This window comes from Solenopsis invicta, chromosome 2, assembly GCF_016802725.1.
Source record: "Solenopsis invicta isolate M01_SB chromosome 2, UNIL_Sinv_3.0, whole genome shotgun sequence".
NCBI lineage: Eukaryota > Metazoa > Arthropoda > Insecta > Hymenoptera > Formicidae > Solenopsis > Solenopsis invicta.
The window spans coordinates 20,390,341-20,417,916 of record NC_052665.1 but is presented as its reverse complement, the minus strand read 5'-3'; the positions used below and the strand labels follow the sequence as shown (position 1 = coordinate 20,417,916).

General features: G+C 30.3%; 2 protein-coding genes and 1 long non-coding RNA gene across 5 annotated transcripts; all 3 read right to left on the bottom strand.

Moving 5' to 3' along the window:
* Positions 1-205: 205 nt before the first annotated feature.
* LOC105202799 lies at positions 206-6,101 on the bottom strand. Its single transcript, XM_039445834.1, has 8 exons — positions 5,856-6,101; positions 3,168-3,285; positions 2,102-2,227; positions 1,943-2,029; positions 1,740-1,838; positions 1,029-1,255; positions 600-759; positions 206-453 (listed from the first exon to the last, which is right to left on the bottom strand). Exons 1-8 carry the CDS (start codon positions 6,099-6,101, stop codon positions 326-328), a joined length of 1,191 nt encoding a protein of 396 aa, XP_039301768.1. The 3' UTR covers positions 206-325.
* A 354-nt stretch (positions 6,102-6,455) lies between these two features.
* Positions 6,456-18,299, bottom strand: LOC113005748. 2 transcript variants are annotated; one of them, XM_039446031.1, is made up of 10 exons: positions 17,917-18,299; positions 17,168-17,607; positions 16,890-17,070; positions 8,434-9,362; positions 8,249-8,346; positions 7,986-8,039; positions 7,655-7,892; positions 7,306-7,465; positions 6,781-6,960; positions 6,456-6,532 (listed from the first exon to the last, which is right to left on the bottom strand). In XM_039446031.1, the coding sequence occupies exons 4-6, from the start codon at positions 9,350-9,352 to the stop codon at positions 8,016-8,018; spliced, it is 1,041 nt and encodes a 346-aa protein (XP_039301965.1). In that variant the 5' UTR covers positions 9,353-9,362; positions 16,890-17,070; positions 17,168-17,607; positions 17,917-18,299; the 3' UTR covers positions 6,456-6,532; positions 6,781-6,960; positions 7,306-7,465; positions 7,655-7,892; positions 7,986-8,015. The 2 variants fall into 2 exon arrangements, with proteins under 2 accessions (XP_039301965.1, XP_039301966.1); XM_039446032.1 differs by lacking the exons at positions 16,890-17,070; positions 17,168-17,607; positions 17,917-18,299 and adding an exon at positions 10,484-11,516.
* Positions 18,300-19,222: 923 nt separating this feature from the next.
* On the bottom strand, positions 19,223-20,302 carry LOC113005750. Of its 2 annotated transcripts, XR_005574201.1 has the most exons (3): positions 20,191-20,279; positions 19,968-20,111; positions 19,223-19,532 (listed from the first exon to the last, which is right to left on the bottom strand). It is a non-coding gene; the product is annotated as an uncharacterized LOC113005750 (long non-coding RNA). The 2 variants fall into 2 exon arrangements; XR_003269579.2 differs by having other exon boundaries at positions 19,968-20,302.
* Positions 20,303-27,576: the final 7,274 nt, after the last annotated feature.

The following is a 27,576-nucleotide window of genomic DNA, read 5'->3' as shown; positions in this document are numbered from 1 at the left end:
ATACTTGCATTATAAACATTACCTTACGATTTTTTAAAATAATTAATACATATTTATTATACATACATACTGTTTATTTATTTATTATGAATACAAAACAAAAATTAGTAATTAACAAAACATGACATTATATGTATACGTATATAAAACATTATAAATATTTTATATTACAATATAATTTTTTAAATAAAAAGTTTTGCTCTAATACGGACATATAATTAAGAATTTAATCTTTTACAAGTATTAATAAAGTTTTAACTTTTGAAATGAAAGAAATAAATCTTATAAGTAAAGGTTTTTAGCTCATCAAGTAAAATATTTTATTTTATATGTTGTTTATTGCATTTCTTGCATTTTCTCGGATTAGCCGCAAATTTGCCTGTCTGAACCAAGTTTTAAGAGTTTCTTCAAATTCCGATTCCGTAAGTGTGGGAAAAATTTTTTTCAAAGAAGCTAAAATAATTAAAATTAGATAAACTTTGAAATTTTTGACTTTAATATTTTCTAAATATTTATTTAGAAAATTAAATGTTGTAAAGATTAGATACAGGAATAAAATATAGATAAAATAAAGTAAAAAAGAATATATTGCAACTTACTTTGCATACAAGCAATAATTTTTAAATCTTTTAATTTGAAATTATTTTTAGCTCCGGTCCAAGAACATTTGGAAGCAAGATTATTTGTAAATAATTTCTGCAATGTTCTTTTCATGGCATCTTTTATTGAAGTACCACCAATCAGAAGTAACATATTGATCTACAACAAAGTTTTTAGTAAATTATATCCTGAACATTAAATTGCTAAAATTTTAAAGGAAGAAACTCTATCCCAATAACTCTGAATATGATTATCAATTACTTTTAAATACCTAATAAGCTTCAGTTTAATCTTTTCAAAATTATTATATTATTTAAGGGATTAAAATTTGATAATATATTTTAAGGTCAAAGTCATTGGAGCGAAGTCTTCTCCTAGAATTCTTTCTTAGAATTTTTCAATTAATTAAGACAGAAAACAATACGTACTAATTGTGATTGTGCTTCTTCTGATACTAATACAACTTCAAAGTTATTGATGTCCTCAATAATATTCATTGGCAATTGTGGTAACATATCGATATTGTGATGAATGTTTACATCATATGATTTTATCATATGATTATTTTCCAAAAGATTTAGACGTTTGTCTATCCGTTTACACAACATTTTTATTTCAACAACATTTTTTAGTAGCGAATCGATATTAGTAATATCTGTAAAAAAGAAAATTTGAAATATTATTTTAAAATATTATTTTTGAAATATTATTTTGAGATCTTTAAGTACACTAGCCTGCAAAAGTTTGCGAATGTAATGAGATTAGGTGATTTTTATAGATTTTTGTGTGCTGAACATAAATCCATTTCCAAATTTGGCTATCACGTCACAATTTTAAGAAAAATGATATTAAAGAAATCAGACTCTTACTTAAAAATTACCTTGTCTCATTACACCCGTAGTAAAATGTCTATTTTCCAAAACTAGTGTTATTATTTATATGCTTTTTAAAAAATACAGATATTATTAAAAAATAATTATAGCATTATAATATTATTCTGCATTAAAATAATATATTATCAATAATTATAAATTTGATATTTTTGATCGTGCATAAAACATTATTCTTATAATTTCTATCTATAAAATTATTTTAGACATTAAGTTATTATGTAAAATATAATTAAGTGTAAAACTTACTGTGATTATCTATAGATACATTAGAATCATCTTGTGCAATGACAATAGGGATGTTATCAATGTTTTCAATATATGTATCCTTTTCAATATTTTGATTGTCTAAAACATTTTCTTTTTAGAAAATTTATCTTTTTTATTAATTTTTATAACCTTTTCAAATTTAAAAATTGTAAAGTGTTTAAATATTTTAAAATATCTTGTACCTTGTACCCTTAAAGTTTTATTTAATTCAGGAATAGAATCATTATCGCTTTCTTCATTCTTGCTTGAGTCACTGATATTATCTTTCTCTATAAATATATCTGTATTATAATATAGAAACAAAATATTCTAAAAAATATTTAAAAATATAGTTTTCATACCATTATCTTTTGCAATATGAGTTGGTCTTTTTTGTCTAAATCCACGGCCTAAATTTATGTCTGTATCAGTGTTATTTTTCTCTTCCATCAGTCTTTTTTCCTTCTTCAAAGCATGTTCGTATGAACCTATAATAATTAATTTTTAAGACACAATTAAATTTTTTTAACTATAACCTACATAACAAATTATATAATAAATTATAATAATCTATTACGACCAGCAATTGTGTCAATAAATTTAAATTGAGAAAACTGCTATACTGGTTGAAAGCAAATCTTAAAGTGCTCAATAATAATTTCCTAGAAGTTGTATACATTTATAAGATCCCCCAATCTGCGCGTTGCATGTTTGACAGACTTTAAAAAAAATTATCTCAGAACCTTGGTCGTCGACTGCGGTTAAGACACCCGCACAGAATGTAGAGAGATCCAGGTTCATATCCTGGCTGAGCTAATATTTGTTATAACAAATCTATAGTTTACGAGATAAGGGTAAATACGATCGAATAGTACAGACTCTTGGTATCTTAAAATTATTAAATTGACTAAAATTTAATTTTGTAATGTTACATTTCCGATTCTATTTTGCTGCGTTTTAAAATCCAGCAAAAATGTGGCACGCAATTTCAGAAAACTTGTAAATATATATAAATTTATCTAGGAGATTGTTATCGAATACTAAAATCCTCTGTTGATCGGTATAGCAATTTTCTCAATTTAAATTTCTCAAATTTATAATTTTTATTTAATTATTTTATACCAGAAATGGAATTACGTTTTAAAAGTAACAAATCCGTCACAGTTACTTTTATTTTCAATTTTTACAATAATAATTTGGTAATAATGTTACAATTTTTTATAACAAAAATAATAACGCCGGGGTTGGAATAGCCATTTTTGATCACTGATCGTTATTTGTACATTAATAATGCATTACTTTGACTCGTTACATAACAAGTAAATAACTTACAAATTATAATAGTATTTTTAAATAAGTGACACATAATGATAACGAGTTGATTGTCAAAAGTTACCATTCCATACTATTAATTTCATAAGTACTTACTGTATTTAGCAAGAACAGTAATTAGATAAAGATGCCAATCATCGCATGGTTTTTTACGTTTTATTATACAATTACGTATATCTTTTCTCGGCCAATATGTATATTTCTCATCTTTCAACTAAAAAGTAGAAATGACAGAATACGTTTCGTCTTCTTCACAATCAGCAATAAATTTTACAACTGAATATATAACATCTTGATGTAGAAAATATACATTTCTTTAAAAATTGTTAAATTCGAGACGTTTTTTTTCCTTAATATTGTATGCTATTTTAAAAGACCTAGAGGACTAAATAATATACAGTATATATGTATAATTTACAAATAAGTACTTTATAATAATAACGAATATAGCTATTCACTGTTATGCAATATTGGAATTATTGCAAATTTATCATCAATTGGTAGCATTACACATTTTGTTGCAATATCTTTAAAATCGAAGGTTGATACATCTGACATTTCATGTATATCACCAATTTTGATGGATAAGCTAAACTGAGGCTTATTTACAAAATCAGATACATTTAGAAAAATTTTTACAACTATTTTTATATTATCATTTTCAGTTTTATACAGATCTGAAATTAATATATAATTTGAATTTTTTAACAGAACACAATTATTTCTTTGACATAGAGATATTGTCTGATTTTCAAAAGTAACTTTCAGTAAATATGTGTTTTTTTTTTCCGTTTTTATTAAATATTAAAGGTTTATTATTATCTTCAACTAATGATAAGTTTAACTTTTTTTGAGCAAAGACTAAATTTCTTTCTTCAGTAATTCTATTATATATTTGTTGTAAGGGATACCGTGAATTTTTGAGTTTCTTCTTAATTTTACTCATATAATTTTCAAATTGAAAAGCGCTGAAATTATCAAGTTTTCCAAACAATAATACATCATCACAAAGATGTGAAAGGTTATGCACATTATAAGAAATATACTCTTTACCATATATTTCTTTATACTTGATGATAAAATATTTAATTAAAGATTTTGCATATCCATTAAGAAGATGCTAAAGTACCACGAATTACCGACATTTACAGTGCATTAAATATCTTTGGATTGGCTTTACAGAATCACAAAAACTTTTTTTAGAATTGAAATACGCGTAAAAAGAAAGGGTGCTCAATTTTATAAGAAAATCGAATAAAAATTTAATAAATCATTAAAAATTCACTCGTATAGCCGTCACCTGAGGTTAACTTTACCTTAATACAGAAGTTGTGTAACTCGTGCGTACAAAATGATAGTAGAGCACCCTTCAGAAAACATGCACGAATAACACTGACCTTGCAAAATTACGATTGAACGCCTAACAAAAAAGATACGCTAATGTGCTTTTACCACGCGCATATTTCGCTCAGCAAAGCTGAACTGTCATAAACAGAGCAATATGGAGCCCAACAGTAGTTGATAGGACTTTTCGCAGATGGCGAAATAATCAAAAAACAAAGACAGATCTATGCAATGGACAAAGAGCAATAGCCTGGTCTTGCTCGAAAAATAATCTACAGTGATCTGTAGGACCGACGTCGAGGAAGTTCTTCTGTTACTTTAGCATCCTCTTAAGGCTAACGCATTTCGATGAACACAAAATTCTTATAGCAACATGTAAACATAGAAAATGTTTATACTGTACTTTAGGCAACTTTCCTTTCAGTGCAATGGGATCTGTATATAATAAAAACTGTCTAAATTCTGTCGCTTTCCACTTGTCTATATCTTCTATAGGTCTTGGTAGACGACAAAAATCTTGAGAAATATAGTTTCTAAAAATTTTCATTGTTTTTGATATTTTTTTTATATTGTTATCATGTAGTCTAATAAAATTTATTCCCTTTTTTCCAATCCAAAACATGAGAAGTGTCTTCATTACACCAAGGCACACAAGGTGCATATAGTCAAGGGGTATGTTGCTAACTAAACCAATGCCAATTTTTTCTAAAGGAGTAATACCTTTATGGTGTTCTTGTTGCAATTGTAATATAAAAAATTTCGTTCGTTCTTAATGTAACGTCAAGTTTTGGAAATGTAATTCTTCCTCTTAAGTATTTACCTTTTTGCAAACATTTCCAGATAGCAAAATGTCAATATTATGCCGGCATAGTGCACTCCTGTCTGCGGCATGGCATGTCGGCATATTTGCAACAATTGAGTCGCCATATGAGGCGTATGTGAGCAACACGCTCTGCTGACATATTTCGACATGATTTGCCGTCATAATGCTGACATGACTCGCCGTCACAATGCTGACATGATTCGCCGTTACAATGCTGACAAGCTTTGTAGGATTTATGTATAGTAATAACGATAGGAAAGAAACGTACAAATATATATTGACAAACAATATATTTATTAAAATATACAGACAATTCAACATATCAATTAAAACTTTCTTCATTTAACAGAACATATAATTCAATCGAGACACAAAATTCTAATACACATTCTAGAATACATTTGGTGTCATATTTTATCTAAAAAAAAAATAAAAAAAAAAAAAATATATAAATCATATTTTAACAAAATTTAAATCATATTTTAATAAAAGTGACCACTTATAAAAAAAAGGGATTTGCTAGCATCCCTATTCTCTTCAATATATGATTGTTTCCTCCTTGAAATCTTGTTACAGTCATGCTTGTCTTTCTTATGTGACTTTTTAATAGAGTTTACGTTACAAAGCGGCTCCGTCGTCGACATATTTATCGGAGTTGATGTACCATTTTCATCTTTTCGATTTGGAGTATCCGCTGCTTTCGAAACGCTTGTATTAGTCTCGAATATTTTAACGTTATCGCGTTCTGATGAAAGATCTTCGTTTTTCCTCAATTCTTTGAAACGTCCAACTGGTGTCACACATCTGGAACAATCAATCTCTTTTGATGTCGCTCGTGCAAGTTTGTTTTCTTCCTGTGACATCTTGTCATGACTCGACAGTGAGCAGAATCGGCGACTTTTTAATAGGCGTATGAATCTTAAATTCCTCATCTATATTTTTGCATCCCAAAAGCTTGAAGTCACTTGGCATCTTGATGTACTACTGTGCTTGTCGACTTCTTTTTAGGCAACATGTCAGATAAGTTTTTTAATCCAAGAGACTTATCCCTATATAAGATGTCGTTTTCCTCTCCATATCTACTGTTTTTCTTGCAATATTCGTAATTACAGCTTTCATTAAAATTGAAAGTCCTTTTGTTACGCTAATCTTTAAATTTATTTTCAGCAGCAGTGCTACAACTAGCTTTTACAATTATATCAGTTTTCTTTGTTTTGGAAATCAAGTTATCATCTTGTAGAGAAACATGCATCCGCTGAATAGATAACTGTTCTTTATGACTGTACCATTTATCCTATGAAAATATTAGTATAATTAAAATTAATGATAAGTAAATATGTTGCATATAAAATTTATAATTAATTTCAAGAAAGAATAAAAAACATCTATGTTTGAATCTATTTTTATATGGTATTGAATTTTGTTTTAATAAGATAAATATATAAAATAAAAAATATATATGTAAAGTTCAATAAAGATTTGTACGAATTGATTTAAAAATAAGAATAGCAAAGCAAAGAATAATAAAATATAATTGTGTACATAATTAATTTTCGGTGTTTGAAGAGTCACCAGTTTCATCATCGCTACTATTCTCAGCATTTTCAACTTGCAGCTCTTGTCGATTTCGGAATCATTGTTTTGACGACCTCAATGCTTCTGTGATAGCATCCTTGAATACAGTTTGCGTTAATTGAAAATTGGGGTTTGCCGCCATTGCTTCTGTATGGACAAAAAAAATAATATAAATTAATGCAATTTTTCCATGTTATTATCAGCTAAACTTTTTACAGTTTTCTTACATTTTTCATCTTTTCCTCTTCATATTGGAAAAATGTAACAAATTTAAAAGAGACTTATTTCATTGTTGAAATAAAAGGCAAATGGTTGCAGTCAGCAGAAAAAGCAGCTTTGTAACAGTTGTAATATTTTTTTGATTTGATGAGTTCCTGCCTGATCTGAATGTATAAACCAATCATACTAAAAAATGTGACGTTAGTTGAAAAATTGTTTCTTCTATTGATTGCAACCATGTTAACATATTAGCTTTTGAAGAAATATACGCACCTTCACAAGCTTTTGCAAAACGTAACCTTTTGAATATGTTTTTTCCTTTATATCCCGTGAAAGTAAAGTCAATAAAGACTTCATCATTTGCAGACTCCTTTAATATAGAGTTGGCACAACTCTGTGCTGTCCAGCCACCAACATGACTAAGATATCGAACCTACAATAATCAGAAAGAAAGATTTCATTGCAATACTTATGTTATAATCATTTTGTTATAATCATTGATATTTATTGAATTAAAAAATTTTTGTAGTATTATTCTATATTTAACAGTATATTGCACACAAACAAAAAATAAAAAAATAATATTCCAATTATTACATTGGATATGCATATTTTTACTCACAACATCGGCATATACTTTGTTTGATAGTCTGTCGAAATTCTTTAAGTCTTCTGGAGATTTGAAAGAAAGACATGTTGGTTTGCAAAGAACCTTGGCATTTTGAATAAGAGCAGCCTTAATTGCCCTTCGGACTTCGTCCCGAATTGTTGATCTTAAAAATATACATGTTTCATATATTCTAATCTCTGTTTCTCTTCGACTCATTATGTAGTGTTGTCACAATTTTATAAATCATGTCCTAAGTAATAAATTTATAATTTTGAGACTAGAATCTGTTAAACAGTTAACGTGCATGCGTGCATGTGCGTATAATTGTCTCTAATAAACTTACCCGAGTTAATCAGTTATCTTTTTGGGTAAATCATGTAATTCCCGCACAATTTTTCTGGAATGACATATTTACATTAAGTTAAAAAAAGTATTTTTAAACAGTACAGTATACATAAGCAAGTTCAAGTTTACAAAGAGGCTACGTCTTGCCGAGCGATTAAACATGATTGATTTTTATCCGCAAATCCAATTGCTTGGCCTAACAGCTTTATCAACTTGAGCTTCTCCAATGCAATATTTAATAAATAAATATATTTTTCTTACTGCACATTGTCTTGGATTTGCAACATCGTTTGATTTCTTTGATTGAATTTGGAACGGAGAGACATCATTAGTATTGTAGATACGTCGAGTTTGTAAATCTGAAATTTTAATTGTCCAGTGATTATTTAAATTGACACAAATGATTTCGATATTAGTTAAATAAATAAAGAATATAGGAAATTTACCTTTTGGAAATAATTCTTGATCTTGAAGAGACGATGTATCACAACAAACAGATGTGAAATTATAAGAATCCGAATCCCTTTGTTTTGTTTGTGAACGCTTGCCAGAGTAGGAAGTACTTTGACGTGTTTCAGTATGCTGAAGTTGACCAAATGAAGAAGTTGGGGAACGATCAATTTGAGATACATGAGCAGTACGATTTGATGGTGAATGTGGAGTCAGAGAGCAGTTATAATCGGAATCGACATCAACAGTACGGTCAGATAAATGTGGAGTTAGAGAACGGTTCTCGTGAGATTCATGAATAGTGTGATTTGATGATGAATATAGAGTCGGAGAGTTATCAGATTCAACATGGACAGTACAGTTCGATAATGATTGTGGAGTTATAGAACGGTTCCTATGAGAATCTATATAGGTTGTGCAATCTGATGAATCTATGGTAGTACGGTTTGATGATAAATGTGCAGTCAGAGAGCGGTTGCTACGAAAATCTACATGAACAGTACGATCAGATGGAGAACGTGGAGTCAGAGGATTTCTTTGTAAAAATGACGTGCTTAAAGGTTTAGAATGAGAGGAAATATTTTTTAGCAAAGGTTGTGACAAGGAGTGTTTTGGCAACGTGAGTTTTCCGACGTGTTCATCTTGTTTTGGTTCATTTTCTGAAGATGTTCGAACGTGTTTATCTTGTTTTGATTCTTTCTTAGAATATGTTCGAACGTGTTCATCTCGTTTCGGTCCTTTCTGAAAATGACTAGCCATTGCTGATTTGAGTTGTTGAATATCATCCTTAATAGATACTGAATCGTTTAATAAACGTTTTCGTCTAGGTGGCTCGTTTTCAGATGAGGAGGTTGCAAATGGGACCATATCTGCAAAACGCGTTGGCTGCTTTGCATTTCTAATTGCTCGTTTCATTATGTCCAATCTAAAATAAATATAATATGAAATTGATATTATTCATGGAAAAACGTCCAATTTTATTAACTTTTCTTGACCAAAGAATAATAAGCGTCAATATAATATTAAACTGAATTAAAACAAGTATAATAGTACTTAACAGTGATCATATTTACTTATTAATTTGTGTGTGTGTGTGTGTATGTGTATGTTTGTGTGTGTGTGTGTGTGTGTGTGTGTGTGTGTGTGTGTAAAATTTTACTTATTTATTAATAGATTAATAAGGTAACTGTATCTTATATGGCTTACTTCAACTTTGTGACTTTTAATAATTTTTGGCTGAATCCAAAATTAAAAACATGGATAAGTTTAAAATAGGAAACATTTCTAAATATTAATTTAAAAAATTAGACAATTTCAAATATTTACGCGCATACAGTAAAGATTTAAAAAAAGGTGTCATTTAGGTCATATTGAGTACATACGTTATTTAATGTGGCGTAATTATATTTTTTCTTTTTTATCAAGTGTTAAAATTATTGACTAGGCTACATTGGTTCTACCTTACAAAAAGTTTTCTTTTTTCGACTATGAACAAAATGCTATGACGAAAATATACATTCAATACAGTGTTATTAATATAAATATACAACTACATTAATATGAACTGTGGAGATTAATAACTATTATTTGATAGTTATAGAAAGCAGTAATTTTCCTGCAAAATATTAGATCATGAGAAACATATAATTAAGAAAATTCTACATTTGACTATGAACAACAAAATACACAAACTGAGTAGTTAACTGTTGCAAACAAGTCACATTAACAATCTGTACGACATACCAGCATTATTTGTTCAATTCATCATATAACTACTTAGAAACAACAAGTAAGCCATTTTGGGTACTAGGCCGTATAGAGTACAATTACCTTATAACAATTTGCGAATGTTTATTACCTATTTATATTGCAGATGGTTAAATTATACGTTGATGAATCAGAACAATTGTGAAAATTACTATTATAGTTAATAAATTAAGTATAATATAAAATATTTTATACTATTTGATACAATAAATTAATTTACTTATTTCTTATACATATACTTAACGTATTTTTTACGTGTAATATACAATGTTAACTTACATTGATATAGTTGTACATTTATTAAAAGTTCAACATTCGTCGAAGAATATTCTTCAGTGTGCAATACAATCACGTCCTATAAGTTAGCGGAACAAAGTGAGCAGAATCAATTCAAACTAATTTTTTTATTTGTTGCTCATTTGTTGCTAAAAAGTTGCCAAAGAACAATTTGTTGCTCTATTAATTTTATTTTTTAAATAATGTTTTGCTAAAGGAAGTTTAAGTTAGTGGAACAATACCTTTATATCGAAGAAATAACGTCAAAATTTGTTGCTCACAAAATATGCTACTCTCAATATTATTACTTGCAAAATAAGCAACAATAGCAATAAACAATCACCAATTGTACAGACAGTTACAATGGTAAACTACAAGAAATAAATTTGTTAGTCGGATAACTATGTCTCCAAAATAGTCCTCAGCCATCGTACTATCGAAAATGTCTAGATCTGAATTTGTTGTTAACAATAAAACACTTTTTTTTTGTTTTACGATGAAGAGGAAAATCTTCACATGCCCTGCTCTACGACGAGGGAGTGCCACCGGACTAATCAGCAAGGCCAACGCAATCGGGTTTAATCCTGTCAAGATCACCCCCACCGGTCCGCTACTATAGCAACACTTACCCAACGAGGAGGGGGAAGACACCCCGGAGCCCGTGCTCCGAAGTGTGAGGGATTCGATGAGGGTACATCACCAACGATACTACCTCCATCGCCTACCCCTTAAAAACCTCTCCCTGAACGTATCCACTCCGAACTATGAGTGCCTTCGGCCAACAATACGTTATTCCTTCTAGAGAACAATAAAACACTAAAAATAATTAATTTATCAAGAAAACGCAAACATCGCGCGCTATAGGCAGCGATATCAAGAGTAGCATATTTTGTAAGCAACAAATGAGCAAAAAATTTTGACGTTATTTTTGCGTGTAATTTTTTCAATATAAAGGTATTGTTCCGCTAACTTAAACTTCCTTTAGCGGAACATTATTTTATAAAAAAATTAATACAACAAATTTTTTTCTTTGGCAAATGTTTAGCAAGAAATGAGCAACAAATAAAAAAATTAGTTTGAATTGATTCTGCTTGACTTTGTTCCGCTAATTTATAGGATGTAATACAATCTAGATTGAAGTATACATATGAGCTACTTTTTTTATGTAATATATCATAAATGGTTTTTTTGTGCAAGTATAAAGTGTAATGTATAATATATTTATTAATAGAATATTTTTGCATTTTATTAAATAATTTCTTAACGATTTATTAAAATATTAATTATGTATATGTAATAAAATATTCAAATTATTATTTTTGGTGCGGAAGTAACAAATTAGAAAATAAGAAAAGCCTATATACACAAAGTATTAAAATATTTATATTAATGCCATAACAATGAATTTATCAGTACTTTGTGCACTTGATGTTTTATCGGAACTACTGAAATCTTCATTAGCACTGTTATTTTGCCAATATGGCATTTGATAACATTTTGCTTCAATTGTACTTGCAGACACAACAAAAGTTTCAATACTCAAATTTGAACACTTAAAACAAAAAGTATCGCGAATTTTGTGTTTTTTCAAAAATTATTTATTTATTCATGAATATCTATTTTGTCCCCTTCAAAGTAATCCCCATGAGATATTATACACTTGTGCCAACGGTTTTTCCAATCTTCGAAGCACATCAAAAAATCATTTTTTTTTATCTTGTTCAGCTCCTCCTTCGATGCCGTCTTTATCTCGTCAAGCGTAGCGTAACGTCGTCCTTTCATGGGCCTCTTCAGTTTAGGGAACAAGAAAAAGTCACAGGGGGCCAGATCTGGGGAATACGGTGGCTGCGGCATCATTAGTGTGTTGTTTTTGGCCAAAAAGTCGCGCACAAGCAACGATGTGTGAGCAGGGGCGTTATCGTGGTGCAAAAGCCAATTTTTGTTCTTCCACAAATCCGGGCGTTTCTGGCGGATTGCTTCGCGCAAATTGCGCATAACTTGCAGGTAATATTCTTTATTGACCGTTCTACCCTGTGGCAAGAACTCATGATGCACCACGCCCCTGCAATCGAAGAAAACTGTCAGCAAAACTTTCACATTCGACCGAACTTGGCGCGCTTTTTTCGGTCTTGGTTCGTGCGGCAGCTTCCATTGAGATGATTGAGCTTTGGTTTCCACGTCATAACCATAAACCCACGATTTGTCACCAGTTATGACCCTCTGGAGCAAATTTGGGTCGTCGCGGACAGAGTCCAACATCTCATTAGCAATGTTCATGCGATGCTGTTTTTGGTCGCAATTGAGCAATTTTGGTACGAATTTCGCGGCGACCCGTCTCATGCCCAAATCATTGATAAAAATCGAATGGCACGAGCCAATCGATATGTTTAGGTCCTCAGCAACTTCTCTAACGGTGATTCGACGATTGGCCAATACCATTTTCTCCACTTCATTAATTTTTTCGTCTGTTGTTGAAGTGCTCGGGCGTCCGGCACGCTCTTCGTCGTTCACATCTTCTCGGCCTTCTGAGAACATTTTGTACCACCGATAAACGTTGCTTCGGTCCAAGGTAGCTTCTCCGTATGCCACAATCAACATTCGGAATGCATCCGCGCACTTAATTTCGTTTTTCACACAAAATTTGATACAGGTTCTTTGATCCATTTTTTTGAATAGGTAAAAATCGAAGACGATCCAAAACACGTGCAAGCAAAGCAGCTGTCAACAATTAAGTGAACATTCAAAATGGCCGAGCTTGTCGGCATAAGTGAGAGACATGAGTACCAACATAACGCCACAAAAAGATCGAAATTCGAATATACGTAACCCGCGAAAATTCAAAATTCGCGATACTTTTTGAACACACCTCGTACAAGTTGATGAAATTCCAACATCGAAAAAATTATCTATACAACGAAATTTTTTAACAACCAAATAATGAGTTTTTTGAAATATCAGAATATTGACAATGATACAAATGGATCTATCTTGCAACAAGCAGCAACAATTATGAAATTGAAGTCCTAATGTAAATCTCTCTGTCTGTAACTCGGAATATTGCTGTGCACCTGATAGTTCTTTTGGAATTGGACCAGTCTTGTGTTTTTTACGAACAGTTAATAGTTTGCTAGTTTGGTGATCTCGAAGTGACTTTCTGTTAATCTGTCTATCATGGTTTGATTCTTCAACCCTCCTGCGTGCAATTGGTTGCAAAGGAAGATGAGGTTTTCTGCAATATCTCTTGAAAGTACGCATATTATTTTCATATGCGAAGGCAGAGTATGACTCAAGAGGCCCCAGAGTCTTAACATCTTCTATGACATGTAACAGTCCATGAACATTAAACGACATAAAAGATATTCCATAAAATGTTGAACATTTTTTAACGTACAAACGTAAAGCAAGTTCTGCAAAAATTAAATACTCCTCAGTCGGCAAAGTATAAGATAAATAGCGCAATGCTGTGTGTAAAAGCAAGAAATGTTTATATAAATCATCCGGCAAAATACCATTCAAAACCACTGGCCCGGTATAAAGAAAAAAATGTCGAATTTCGGTAACTTTATAATTGGAATATTCTTCAATTCGTCTCGGAGGTCGATTAAAATCCCTCGGATAATATTTAATAAGATGAATAAGTCTTTCTGAAATCTCAGCTATTTTAAAACTTGGAAGTCTACTCGAAACTGAATACTGGCCACTAACCCATGCTGAGAATAACTTTTTCCCTATACCAAGATATATGAGATGCATGCTTTCAAAAGGAATTTGACTAATCATACTAATTGGGATGTGTGACAACGGAGTATCTCCTTGTTTAAAATAATTTTCGTTCCGTTGTTCTGCATATTCTACATCTGTACGAGCAACATGATCAATTCCAAGAAAAACAGGTCGTCGTTCATAAAATTCGCCGGACACTTAGAATTTTGAACACGGGTGAAAAGACGTATGACTTTGTGGTTCAAAATAAATGCTCGCGCTGGAGCATCGGCTATAAAAGATCTTAGGACAATAGGTAGTCTCTTACCGTTAAACACTATTCCACCATCTTTAATTACAGTATTAACTTCATCGACAAAATCTTTAAAGAAGTCAACAGCACTTAGAGGTTTATGCTTTCCTCGGTAGATTCCAACAATTTCTGGTCTACTACCAGAAATGTTGGCAATTCTACATTGTATAGGCCAAATTTGAATTTGACCTGACCTGTCCAAAATAGCACCATCGGTGCTAAAGTCAATTTCCAAATGTTCGGGTATCAAAGTTTGTGAAACGTTTTCAAGACTGTTGTTTAGCCCAATTACGAAACCCGTATGCAGATACTCTCCAGGAGAAACGTTTCTTAACTCGACGGATACACGAGGAGTTTTTAACAAAGTTCGTACATCCTTTGGGAGATATGACAGACAGTTATGGGAACGTAATGTCTTAAGAATCATATTCCCTTGTACGTGATTAATTCCACACTCAATAAAACAAGTCGCAAGTTTTTCTGCGAATGTAGAAGTAGAGTCTACATTATCCTCAATGCTGTATTCACTATCGTAGAAAGTATCAGAATCTGAAGAACTTAAAACATTTTGAACTTCTACTTATATTGAAAAACTAAATCAACTGACTGTTCTTCAGTCGTTGAATTATCTATTGAAGAAAGATGTTTGAAAGAATCCCTACGTTCAAATATATTGTTACGATGATTGTGTAACAAATTATATGATGCCTCAACTATGCGAGTACGTCTCAATTCAGCTGCAATTCGCTGACGTTGACGAAAAGAAATGTGGCGAAAAGCCCGATGACTACAAAAATTACTGTGCACAAGTTGTTTATATTGTTTCATTATGTTGCTAATATTTATATAATTATTGCAAATGTAAATTAAAATAATTAATTGTATAAAATACAATTAAAATAATTAATGTAATTAAAATAATGTGTAAATTGTACAGCACGGGAAAACATGAAAAAAATTGGAGGACATCTACATGCAGGAGTGGACTGCGTGGATTGAGGAAGGTAGTAAAGTAATCTAAAAGTATAACAAAATTGAGAGATTGATTTTTTGATTTTGACAGACAAAAAATAGTTTTAAAAAGTATTATACAAAAGAAATGATTTATTAGTTCCTACATGACTCATCATATGATAATTTATCAGTTTGTGAACTGCAAAAAACATTTCTCGTATAACTTGAGAATCGAAACAAAATAGGTATACAGAATACGATTCTCGTATTTCAATTTCGATGAAATTAAGCTCCTTGGACGCGTTTGTACACAAAACAAAAAACTCTGATAGAAATAATTAGCACTAGCAAAGTAAAATATAAATCGTTGAAGTTAACAACTATTTAGGGTTAGGAAACTCACGAGATTGCGATGTCAACTGTTCGGTGGTTACATGCGCACGCTCCGTGGCAACGCTTCCAACTCGGAGAAGTCGTAGCTCGGAGGTGGGAATCAAATGGTAGTTAAATTTCTTTTCGCCAACGTCAGCAAATTGCAGCTGAACTGAAACGTAGTTGCATTGAAGCATTAAACAATTTGTTACACAATCATCATAATAAAATATTCGAACGTAAGGATTCTGTCGAGCATCTTGCTTCAATTGATAATTCAACAACTGAAAAATAGTCGTTTGATTCCAATTCAGTTTCTCAATCATGTAGTTGATTTAAAAGTTCAGAATGTTTTAAGTAAGAGTAAACAAAGTTTTTCAGATTTTGATACAACCTACGTTAGTGATAGCAATAAAAACAGCGTTGAGGAAGATAAGGATAATGTAGACTATACTTCTACATTTACAGAAAAACTCCTCGCGTATCCGTCGAATTAAGAAACGTTCCTCCTGGAGAGTATCTTCAAACAGGTTTTGTAGCTGGGATAATCAACAGTCCTCGAAACGTTTCACAAGCTTTGATACCTCAAAATTTAAAAGTAGATTTTAGTCCTGATGGTGCTACCTTAGACAAGTCAGATCAAATCCAAATTTGGCCTATTCAATGTAGAATTGCCAATATTTGTGGTAGTACACCAGAAATTGTTAGAATTTATGAAAGAAAACGTAAACCTATAAGTGCTGATTTCTTTAAAAATTTCGTTGAAGAAGTAAATTCAGTAATGAAAGATGGGGGAATAATGTTTAATAGTAGTGAAAATGAACTGAGTGAAAAATGAAGTGAAGCTATCCGACGTCTCAAGACTTATTTTTTTTTTGGTTTGCGAAGAGGAAAATCTTCACAACGCTTACTTCAGAATTGACGATACCATTAAATTAAATAGCCAAAATTAACCCCAGTCAGAACAGCTATCGTCTGATCAGGAAAAGACACCCTAGAGTCTGTACTCCATTTTACATGTTTCAGATGTAAATAATTTTTAACAATAGAGAATGAAAAAATATTTACCTTGAAAACGTACACTGATTGGACAGCCTTCATATGACTCATAAGGACCTTTCTCAGTAACTATTTCAAAACTTGCTTCTAGAGCATAATAGTATCAAAAATTTGGACGTTGAGTTCCTTAGCTCCATCGCTTTCAAATGTATTAAAATCAACACATTTGTTAATCCTTGTACACTAATACCTGAAATTTTAAAAATAAATTTAAAAAAAGCATTGTATATAATATGCAAATTATTATATAAAATATCTCAGCTTCGAGTATATTAACTTTTACTCACATATTCAGACTCATTCATGAGCCGTTAAATTCGTCATGTTGCGCACGATGAGAATTGTCTAATAACTGCTTACTCTCTTAACGTTTTCGCTTCTTAGTTATTCTTTGCACCTCAGTCGTCCGAGCTGAGAGTCACTTCCTTTTCCTGTATCCAGGTAATGGTCTCATCAGCTGTCCTATCAAACATGTACATCTGCTTGGTACCTGCCAATGCGTTTTGTCGAGCGTGCGCCAATTCTTTCAAGTCCTCCCAGTGTTGCTTCGTTTTGTCAATTTTCTGGAGTATCTTGTTTTTCTCTGGATTTTTCTGTTCAATCAATCTTTGCCCCTCGTCAAGAACAGCTGATACATGTCACTGGTCATTAAACCAGCTAGGAAATTGTTTAATATCAGCAATTCCACGTGTTCTACATAACAACTGTAATCCTTGGATGAAGCAATCTTTAATTATAATATTTACTAATTATCAATGCCAAGTTCAAAATAATATATTATATTAATTATATTAATATCTATAAATATAGATATTAATATATAAAAAAATTAAGTAATATACCCAAGCAGAACAACAAGTCAAAATGACATCAAAGTGATTTACGATTGTGTCAAAATGACATCAAAATGAATCATAATTGATTAAAAAGTGACTTGTAATGATCATTATGCAGTCACTTTGACATCATTTTGACATCATTTTGACGTGATGACTCCCTGTTCTGCTTAGGTATAATTAAATAATTATAAGCTTACTATTGTTTGGTCCCCGATTCATTCGATTACTTCATCTGCCTGTCTGATAAATTTATAAAACTTCTCGCTCTTTGATAATCTCTGCATTCGATATTCTTTCAATTTTTGTAATTTTTTGAATTTTAACTCGATATCTCTTTCCAAAAAGAATTGTCTCGAGCGGTTGCTGTCGCCGGTTGCACACATCACGCACTTAACCTCACCGATCTCAGTCGACTCGCCCATTACACCATGGACTCGTCCACACCAGTCAGCCAATCGGCATCGCAGAAAGTAAAAATGCGACCGCGAAAACGCACTTCACAGATTTTCACTAACTTTTTAATTTAGGATATTTATCAAAATAAAGAAATATAAATATTAATGTACATACTTTAGCGTTGCTTCGTACCTATTAATAGCAAATTTCTTGAAACACATATGCTTATCATTTTTCTGCACATGATATGACATCCATGTTGTAAATATGCCAACTTGATTATCCAACACTAATACGAATAGTTATGCTGGCATCAATCATGATAATCATGAAGCAATTTTTCACGTTAAAACTTTAATTTTGATAACATTTTAGAATAATATCATTAACAAAACAATATTAATATTTATACGAGTACGTTTCATTATTGAAATCACAATTTTTACACATGTAAATATCTGTATGCAACATATGCTGCACTAAATCCGGCATAGAAGCAGCAAACAAATCCGACAAGGTTTGCTGCTTCTATGCTTCAGCACATTTTGCTATCTGGGTTTATTACATCCAAAATATCCTGAGTGATATTTTGTTGCAAGTACAAATGATGTAGCAGGTGCATCACAAATAATTTTTTTTAATTCCAAATTAATTAATTTATTATTTATAATAATACCATTGTTTTTTAATAATAAATATTTCTCAACAAATAAATTTAAAAAAGTTATTATTGATTCTGGTTTTTTTGTTCCATGATAAACGCCTACAATAAAAGGTTCTGAAATTTCGATTAAGTCGATTGACATTAAAATAGGCCAAAATTGACTATTTGATGATTTACACAATGGTAATCTATCAATATTGATCATTAATGGAAGAACATCTAAATTTTGTGGCAGTGTTTTCTGATGTAATATACCTTTCTCAATACCAAAATGAATATATGCACCAGGTGGCATATTGACAATATTATCAGAGAATTTAGGAGTGTTTAATAAAGTTCTACAATCTTTAGGAACAGATACATTTTCTGATCTCATTATTGATAATAGTTCATTTGTACTATTATGTGAGATATTATTAGTAATAATCCATTGAGCTAGTTCATCTGCAAAACTAATTTTATTCTTTGTTTCAAACACATCTTTTTCAATATTAATATGTTATAATCTTGATACGTTAATATACATAAAGATTATTAGGATTAACATTAGTTATATGACTATTATTGTGATCATTAATATTATTTATGCCATTAGATGCAGTATGATGTATTTTCAGAAGTGTCAGAAATATTATGTGTTCTTTTAAAACTGTGATATATTCGTCCTCTAGTCTTATTATATTCATCCAATATAATTCTACGGAAATGTCTATTTGTAACCTTTGATAAGTCTTTCTTCTTTCTTTCTGATGCCTATAAATAAAAATATATATTACAAATATTACAAAATAATAATAAAGGTGCGAGGTTATTAAAAAATAACTTTTTTTTTTAGAAAAGAGGCAAAGCATACAAAAGAAGACGAATAATCAAATGAACAAATATAATGTCCATTTCATCAATGTAGACTAACTTCGATCTCAGTTTAACTAATTCATTATCTTTTTCTAGTTCTAAGAATTAAATGAAGATAAGAATAAGTTAAACCGAGATCAAAGTTACTATAATCTACACTGGTAGAAATGAACATAAATGTAATTAATGTTTATATTGATTCATAACTTTAATATTGAAACTTAACCTAAAAATCGATTCACTGTAGATTTACTCAATTGCTTGCAAATGCTAAGATAAAAATATATATTGATTGTAAATACTTTTATTAAAATATAATATTTGTATATGTACCATATTGTCAGGCAAAAGAACTAGAAAATCAGCTTGCAGAACAGGAAGGAAAACCGGGGATTTGCTGCAATATCGTTATACAGCGGGATGTTCCGTATGTCAAGATTATCCGTTGTATAGGAGTGGTGAAAAAGACTACGGAAACTACGCAAGGAATCAAATACCATTAAAAGAAAATTTTATTTATACACTCGTCAAAGCTCATATACCGCATGCTGCGTACGGAGAGAATAGAGAATGTCGTTAGCCGGCTTCTTCTTTCTCGAGTGGCTAAGCTGTAAACCATGCGAGGCAATAAGCTGAAAGCATGAGCACGAGATAAATCACAGCACAGAATAACATCACGTGGTTCAGAGGCGCAAACATATAACGCGGGAAATACTGAACTAAAGTAATACAATGAGTGCGTTTAAGATGTTATCTTACAATATTAAATAATTGATTCAAAATAAAGATGACATAAAAAATTATCTTTTAGACATGTATATTATATGGATATATAATTATTTTTATTTTATATAAGTTAATTTAAAACTAATATCTTTAATTGTAATAATCGTGTCGTAAGAACTTAGCTAGACAACTTGCATAACTGCAAAACCATATGCATAAGGAAATTGATTGGTCAATTGACTCAATTGTTACAAAATATTTCAATTGCAACATTAATGAATTGTGTCACAAATGTATACATAAAACGTTTCATTTGAAATATTTATGATATAAGACGTTATGAAATGTTTCAATTGCAACGTTAATGAATTGTGTCATAAATATGTATATAAAACGTTTTATTTGAAATATTTATGATATAAGACGTTATGAAATGTTTCAATTGCAACGTTAATGAATTGTGTCATAAATATATATATATATAAAACATTTCATTTGAAATATTTATGATATAAGACGTTATGAAATGTTTTAATTGCAACGTTCATGAATTGTGTAATAAATATGTATATAAAACGTTTTATTTGAAATATTTATGATATAAGACGTTATGAAATGTTTCAATTGCAACGTTAATGAATTGTGTCATAAATATATATATATAAAATGTTTCATTTGAAATATTTATGATACATATAAGACGTTATGAAATATTTCAACTGCAACGTTAACGAATTGTTTTATAAATATATACAAATATAACGTTTCATTTGAAATATTTATGATATAAGACGTTATGAAATGTTTTAATTGCAATGTTCATGAATTGTGTCATAAATGTTTATATAAAATGTTTCATTTGAAATCAGAATGAAACAAGTCGAAATATTACATACATGTTTCATGTTTAGTGTGTGTACCTTCAAGTTAAAAAATTAATGTGTAACATACTTTTCAAAATTACGTAGAGAGTATAATGTATAAAAATGTCTGCTATCAGCAAAACTGAAATTCAGCTTTTATAAGAAGTAAATATGAATGATCATCGTACAATGTCTAAATATACTATAACAAAGTAATTTTAACGATTGCTTTTAGAATTTAACGCGAATTATACAAAATATTATGCTGTGCCACCACTCCAGATATATTCCGCAACCGCCGTCCTTCCGCTACTAATGAAATATTTACTTACGGTACATAAATATATTTACTTCATAAGAAAAACCAGTACTAAAACTGAATTAGTGGTTTTCTAAATAAATATATATGTATATACATTTAATAAATATTTTATTAGCAAGATTAAGTTGCCCATTATGAGATAGGTTTCTAATATGGCGTAGAGATTTCTGCTACATTAATAAACGCGTGGTGTTGGTACCATCATAAACTTATTACTCTTAGGGTGAAACCTATTTAGTAGAAATCTATTTAGTAAAAATCTATTTAGTAGAAAATTCAGTATTAGATCATGTGTGCAGTCGTTAAAAAAACAATTTTTTTAATTGCATGTCAAGATTTATTGAGATGACTCTTTAAACCTTGTTTATTATAAAATAAACAAATATATTTAATAATATATTCTGCATGCAGTGATAGAGTAAATACGGAATGACATGATTAGTTTAATTATAGACTCAAAAATCCCCATTATTTTATATTATTGCTCTCTTCGAGAGCTTTCCAAAATGCTATAATAAAGTTCTTCATTGTGGACTTTTGAATTATGAGGCTTGAAAATGGCTTTCGGCGTTAGCACTAAGACTTTAAAATATCTCTGAGAGAATAGATTATAGAGGAAAATGTTACGTACAAAAGTTTTTGAGTATCAAAAGAGCTATTTGATTAGTCAACTAGATTTTGAGTCTGGAACCTACCCATACACCACATAATTCCAATGAACAAAACAATATTTATGTAACATTTTAAAAAACATTTTTTGAAAAAAAAAATTTTGGAAATATTTTTTTCGGAAATTTCCAAGCGGTCACCCATCCAAGTCGCGACTCCGGTGAACGTTGCTTGACTTCCGTGATCACTGCGAACTGATGACCTGTGAACATCTTTATGCTGATATATGTTTATAACTTGTAGATCAGGTCAATATACGTTATAAAAAAAAATGAAATGTGTATAATTAAAGCACAATATTTATATAAATAAATATAAAATTATATTATTTTTTACTAATTTTGCAAATACAGAATAGCATCTGGAATAACTTTTCTGTTATTTGTTTAAATAAGATGCAATTAAAAAATATATATCAATATAATACAATAATTAAATTAAATATAAAAAAATTTTTATTAAAAAAACAATTAAAAATATTGTTTATTGGGCTGTAGATCGAGGTTTCTTCATATATGGACCTATTTCGTCTATTGATATAAATATTTATCACAAAATAAACAGCTAAAACAGGCTAGTGAGAGTCAGCGCGGGTATAAGAGCGCAAAACACAATCAGTATTCAAATAGTTATTTATTCATAATTAATTATAAGTAACGAACGTTTCGGCTCTCTTTGGAGCCCTCTTCAGCGAAATTACAAAAAGAAAAAAATTATTTTAATCGTCATCTTCAACGCAATTACAAGTGAAAGCTTTCACTAAAGCGGACAAGGGGAACATCACCGTCGCTCTCGATAGGGAAAGTTACAAACAAAAAATGTTACTAATGCTCCAAGATCGGGACACATATCAAAATATTAAAAAAGATCCGACTAGTTCCTTGACCAGAGGCGCTCATGAGTTGTTGATGAGGTGGAAGAAAAATAAATACATCACGGAGTCTGCTTATAAAAAAGCTCATTGCAGCGACGGCAATCTCTCAAGGGCATACAGTCTCCCGAAGGTTCACAAACCCGGAATTCCATATAGAATAATAGTGTCGTCAATTGATAGCCCTCTATATGGTTTAGCCACTTTGCTGCATGAGATTATTTCAAAAAACATTCCGGAGCCTTCAAGTAAGATTAGCAACAGTTTTCAATTAGTTAAAAAATTGAAGGGCAGACATCTAGGTCCTGATTACAGGTTGATTTCGTTGGATGTTATATCACTGTTCACGAACATCCCCATAGACTTAGCTTTAACAAGCATCTCTACTAGGTGGATGTTTCTTAGTGAATCTTGTAACATTCCTGAACAAGAATTTTTAACAGCGGTAAAATTTGTTTTAGATTCAACTTATTTTAGCTTTGGAAATGAATTTTATAAACAGAAATTTGGTACCCCAACGGGTTCTCCGTTGTCACCCGTTATAGCAGACCTCGTCATGCAAGACCTTGAACACTAGGCTTTAAACAAAATTGGAATACAACTACCTCTTTATTTTAGATATGTGGATGACATAGTGATGGCTGTCCCAGATAATTTAATTGATCTTACTTTAAGTACGTTCAATTCCTTTCACCCGCGGATGCATTTTACATTGGAAATAGGGGGTAATAAAATAAACTTTCTAGATAACACTATGATAAAATACGAAGATTCCTTAATTTTTGATTGGTATCATAAACCCACATTTTCAGGGAGATACCTGAACTTTTTATCAGCTCACCCTTTATCACAGAGCATTTTTATTGTCAGATCCTAAATTCCACAGAAAGAATCTTGAGCTTATCGTAAATACCCTTTTTATGAATGACTATCCTGCTGGACTTATTTTTGAGACAATTAATAGCCGCATAAAACATTTAATTAATCAAAGCAAACATACAGACACTAACAATGATACCGACACAAAAAATAAAAAATCTCCATGGTTCTTATTGCCATATGTTCCTACAATTTCTGACAAGTTCAAATATTTCACGAACAAATTCAACATAAATCTGGCTTCCTTTAGTCTCAATAAATTGAGCAAATTCATTAAAGTTCATAAAGACGTTCTCCCGAATAATCTTAAGAAAAATGTAGTGTATAAGATCATGTGCAAAGACTGCGATGCGTCCTATATAGGACAAACTAGCAGGAGATTAAAAACAAGAGCCATAGAATATTGCAATGATATTAGACGTAATGCGAACAACCATTCGGTCATCACGGAACACAGAATTAATCTTAATCACGACTTTGACTGGGAGAATATTAAAATCTTGGATAACGAGCGAGTTTTGGACAAGCGGTTAACATCGAAAATCCTATTACAAACAACACATCCAATTACAAACAAATAGCCTCAATTTACAAAGGGATACCGAATTTCTACATCACGCATACCTCTCACTGTTAAAAAGACTGTAACAGATAAGTTTTATTTACTAGCAACAGTCGTCTCACCGCTAATTCACCACGTTGATTTTAATTATATTAATCTCTTTGCCTCCAATTCACGTTAAGTCTGTAATTTTATTTTTAATTTGATAATTCTGACATTGTTAATTGTTGTCCGCTAATTTATTTTGTTTTGTATCAAATGATTTCTCCGTTCATATTTACGTATCTATGTATCTATTATTGTTTGCTCTCTCTCGTTTATTTAACTTCCTCGGCGATGGTAGAATGTTTGAACGAAGATTTGGTCAGAATTATCAAATTACGTTATTGCGTGAGATAGTAAGCACACGGCATTACAGAAAACTCAAACGTATACTTTGACAGGCGAATTTCGCTTCCTATGGACAAAGTTATCCAACGCTTTACTAGTCATCATTAGTGCCAATGGGTGAGTCACATATTTTTTAAAAAATTAAAAAAAAAACAATTATAGTAATGTCAGCTATCTAAGCACACGATGGTTGTTTAGAAAATTGTCAATTTCACTGACACGACAACGGGCAATGCTTCCACGGCGGATTTGGCAAACCGTTGGTAACTCATTTAATTCCCGGTAACGGACTGATGACGATTAGAATAGCTTTCACTTGTAATTGCGTTGAAGATGACAATTAAAATAATTTTTTTCTTTTTATAATTTCGCTGAAAAGGGCTCCAAAGAGAGCCGAAACGTTCGTACTTATAATTCATTATGAATAAATAACTATTTGAACACTGATTGTGTTTTGCGCTCTTATACCCGCGCTGACTCTCACTACCTTGTTTTAGCTGTTTATTTTGTGTTAAATCTTGAGAGTCTTTGAATACTTTGTTATAAATATTTATGTTTCTTAACAATACTTTGATGCACACAGCGCCACGGGACCGCATTCTTTTTTCTAGACATGTTAGAGTCAACATTTGAAAGATGTCTGTAGACGTCTATGCAAAGTCGACTTGCAGTCAACTTTGAAAGCTTGATTTGGATGAGTCGACTTACAGTCGATATACAGTTGTCGATATACAGTCGATGGACGGTTGTATTGTTAGAGAATGTAGAGATTCAGCGGAAAATTTAATAATGTCGCCCGATCTTAATTTGCTAAATGCGGATGAATAATTATGGGTGAATTAAATTAATATATTATTATACGCGAATATTTTGTTTTGGCTTTTTATTGCCACTACTTTATTAAAAAATTATGATATTGCAATGTTTCCAGAATATTACTGACATATGCAATGCAATGTTGCAGGCATATTGTTAATTTATGTTTCTGCAATGTTTCCGTAATATTGCATTGCAATCTGCAACATTGCAACATTGCTGCAATGTTGCTGGAATTTTCTGTGCTGTATGGGTAATTTCAATCTAGTCCTATCTCAAAAAAAATTTTTGTGTTTCATATTAGGAACCCTTTCTTTGAATTAGCAAAATCGGCAATTTTAATAAAAAATTTTATATACAACAAAGTATTACCGCATGCTAATTTTTGGCGATAAAACTTAAATATATTTACTATATTTTTACAATTTGATTATAAAAATAGGAGTTAATGCTACAAATTAAATAAATTATAAGCCTTTGAAAAAGGTATCTCATAATAAGCAACTTTACCCTACCATTCTAATAAATAAGTATTTATTAAAATTTAGTAACTTTTCTTTCAGTATATAAAATTATATAAAATTTTAAATAAATATATGTAAATATATAATGGAATATATATAATTATATATTTTTTATATAATTTTATATAATTAAATATGATTATGTTTAAAAAATTTTTTACCGAGCTAATACTTCTTGCAATAAGTAACGCAGAGTAATGGTATAGCCCATACTGTTTCAGTAACATTGCAACATTGCAAGCTGCAATATAACATTGCAGATATATTTCAGAAACGTACAATATGAATATTTCGACGAAATGTTCCAGCAAAGTTGTGTACAAATATTATAAAATTCTATAAAATATACATGTATTAAAACGCATGTAAAGTATGCTCCGATATGCGTGTAATTTCATATGAGAAGGCATTTATAACGCCGTGTGTATACTCAATATACATTTTACTCAATATAAAATTTATTCATTAATAATATTAAAGTTTATTGCTTTATGTATGTCAACAAATAAAATAAAATAACGATGTATATTACATGATAGAACATTGTGTGATAGTTTTCATTTTTATATAAAAATTTATATAAAAATTTAGTAATAATTTTCTAATATGCAGAATTTTAAGAATTTGAAACTTCAAGAATGTTTGAAGATTTTTAAGCAAAATAAGAAAAAACTTTTTACAGTTGCGTGAATTTATAATCTTTTTCATTCGATTTTCGAATACAAAATTATTGTAAACTTATACAATTGTAACGAGTTTTTCTTACTTCTTTTAAATCTTTATATATTTTCAAAGTCTATCTATTAAATTTGAAGTGTTTTACGTATCTGTTTGTAACAAATTTTAATTTTTTAAACATAACAAATACATTGTATCGTAACATTAGCATAGTCATACATCGTAATATTTCTAAGAGCGGAAATTTTAATGCAAACTTGTAATAACATTGTCGAACATTTTGCTACTACCATATAATATTACAATGCTTTAATATAAACTTTACGTAATGTTTCTGTAATTTTTGATGTTGAATAAAAAATTTTCTTATATGAACAGCACGTAATCGTACAAATATTTCTGGGAAAAAATATTTTATATATAATTTTATAATTTATTTTATATATAATTATATATCAAATATGTCCATATATATTAAAAAATATATAATTATATAAAATTATATATAATTACATATAATTATGCATAATTATTTATAATATGTTTTTTTATAATTATATATGAAAAATGTTTTCTTAGGTTCTAGAATAGTTCTTCTAGTTCTAGAACATACGTATTTTTTTTAAAAGTATTAGTACGATA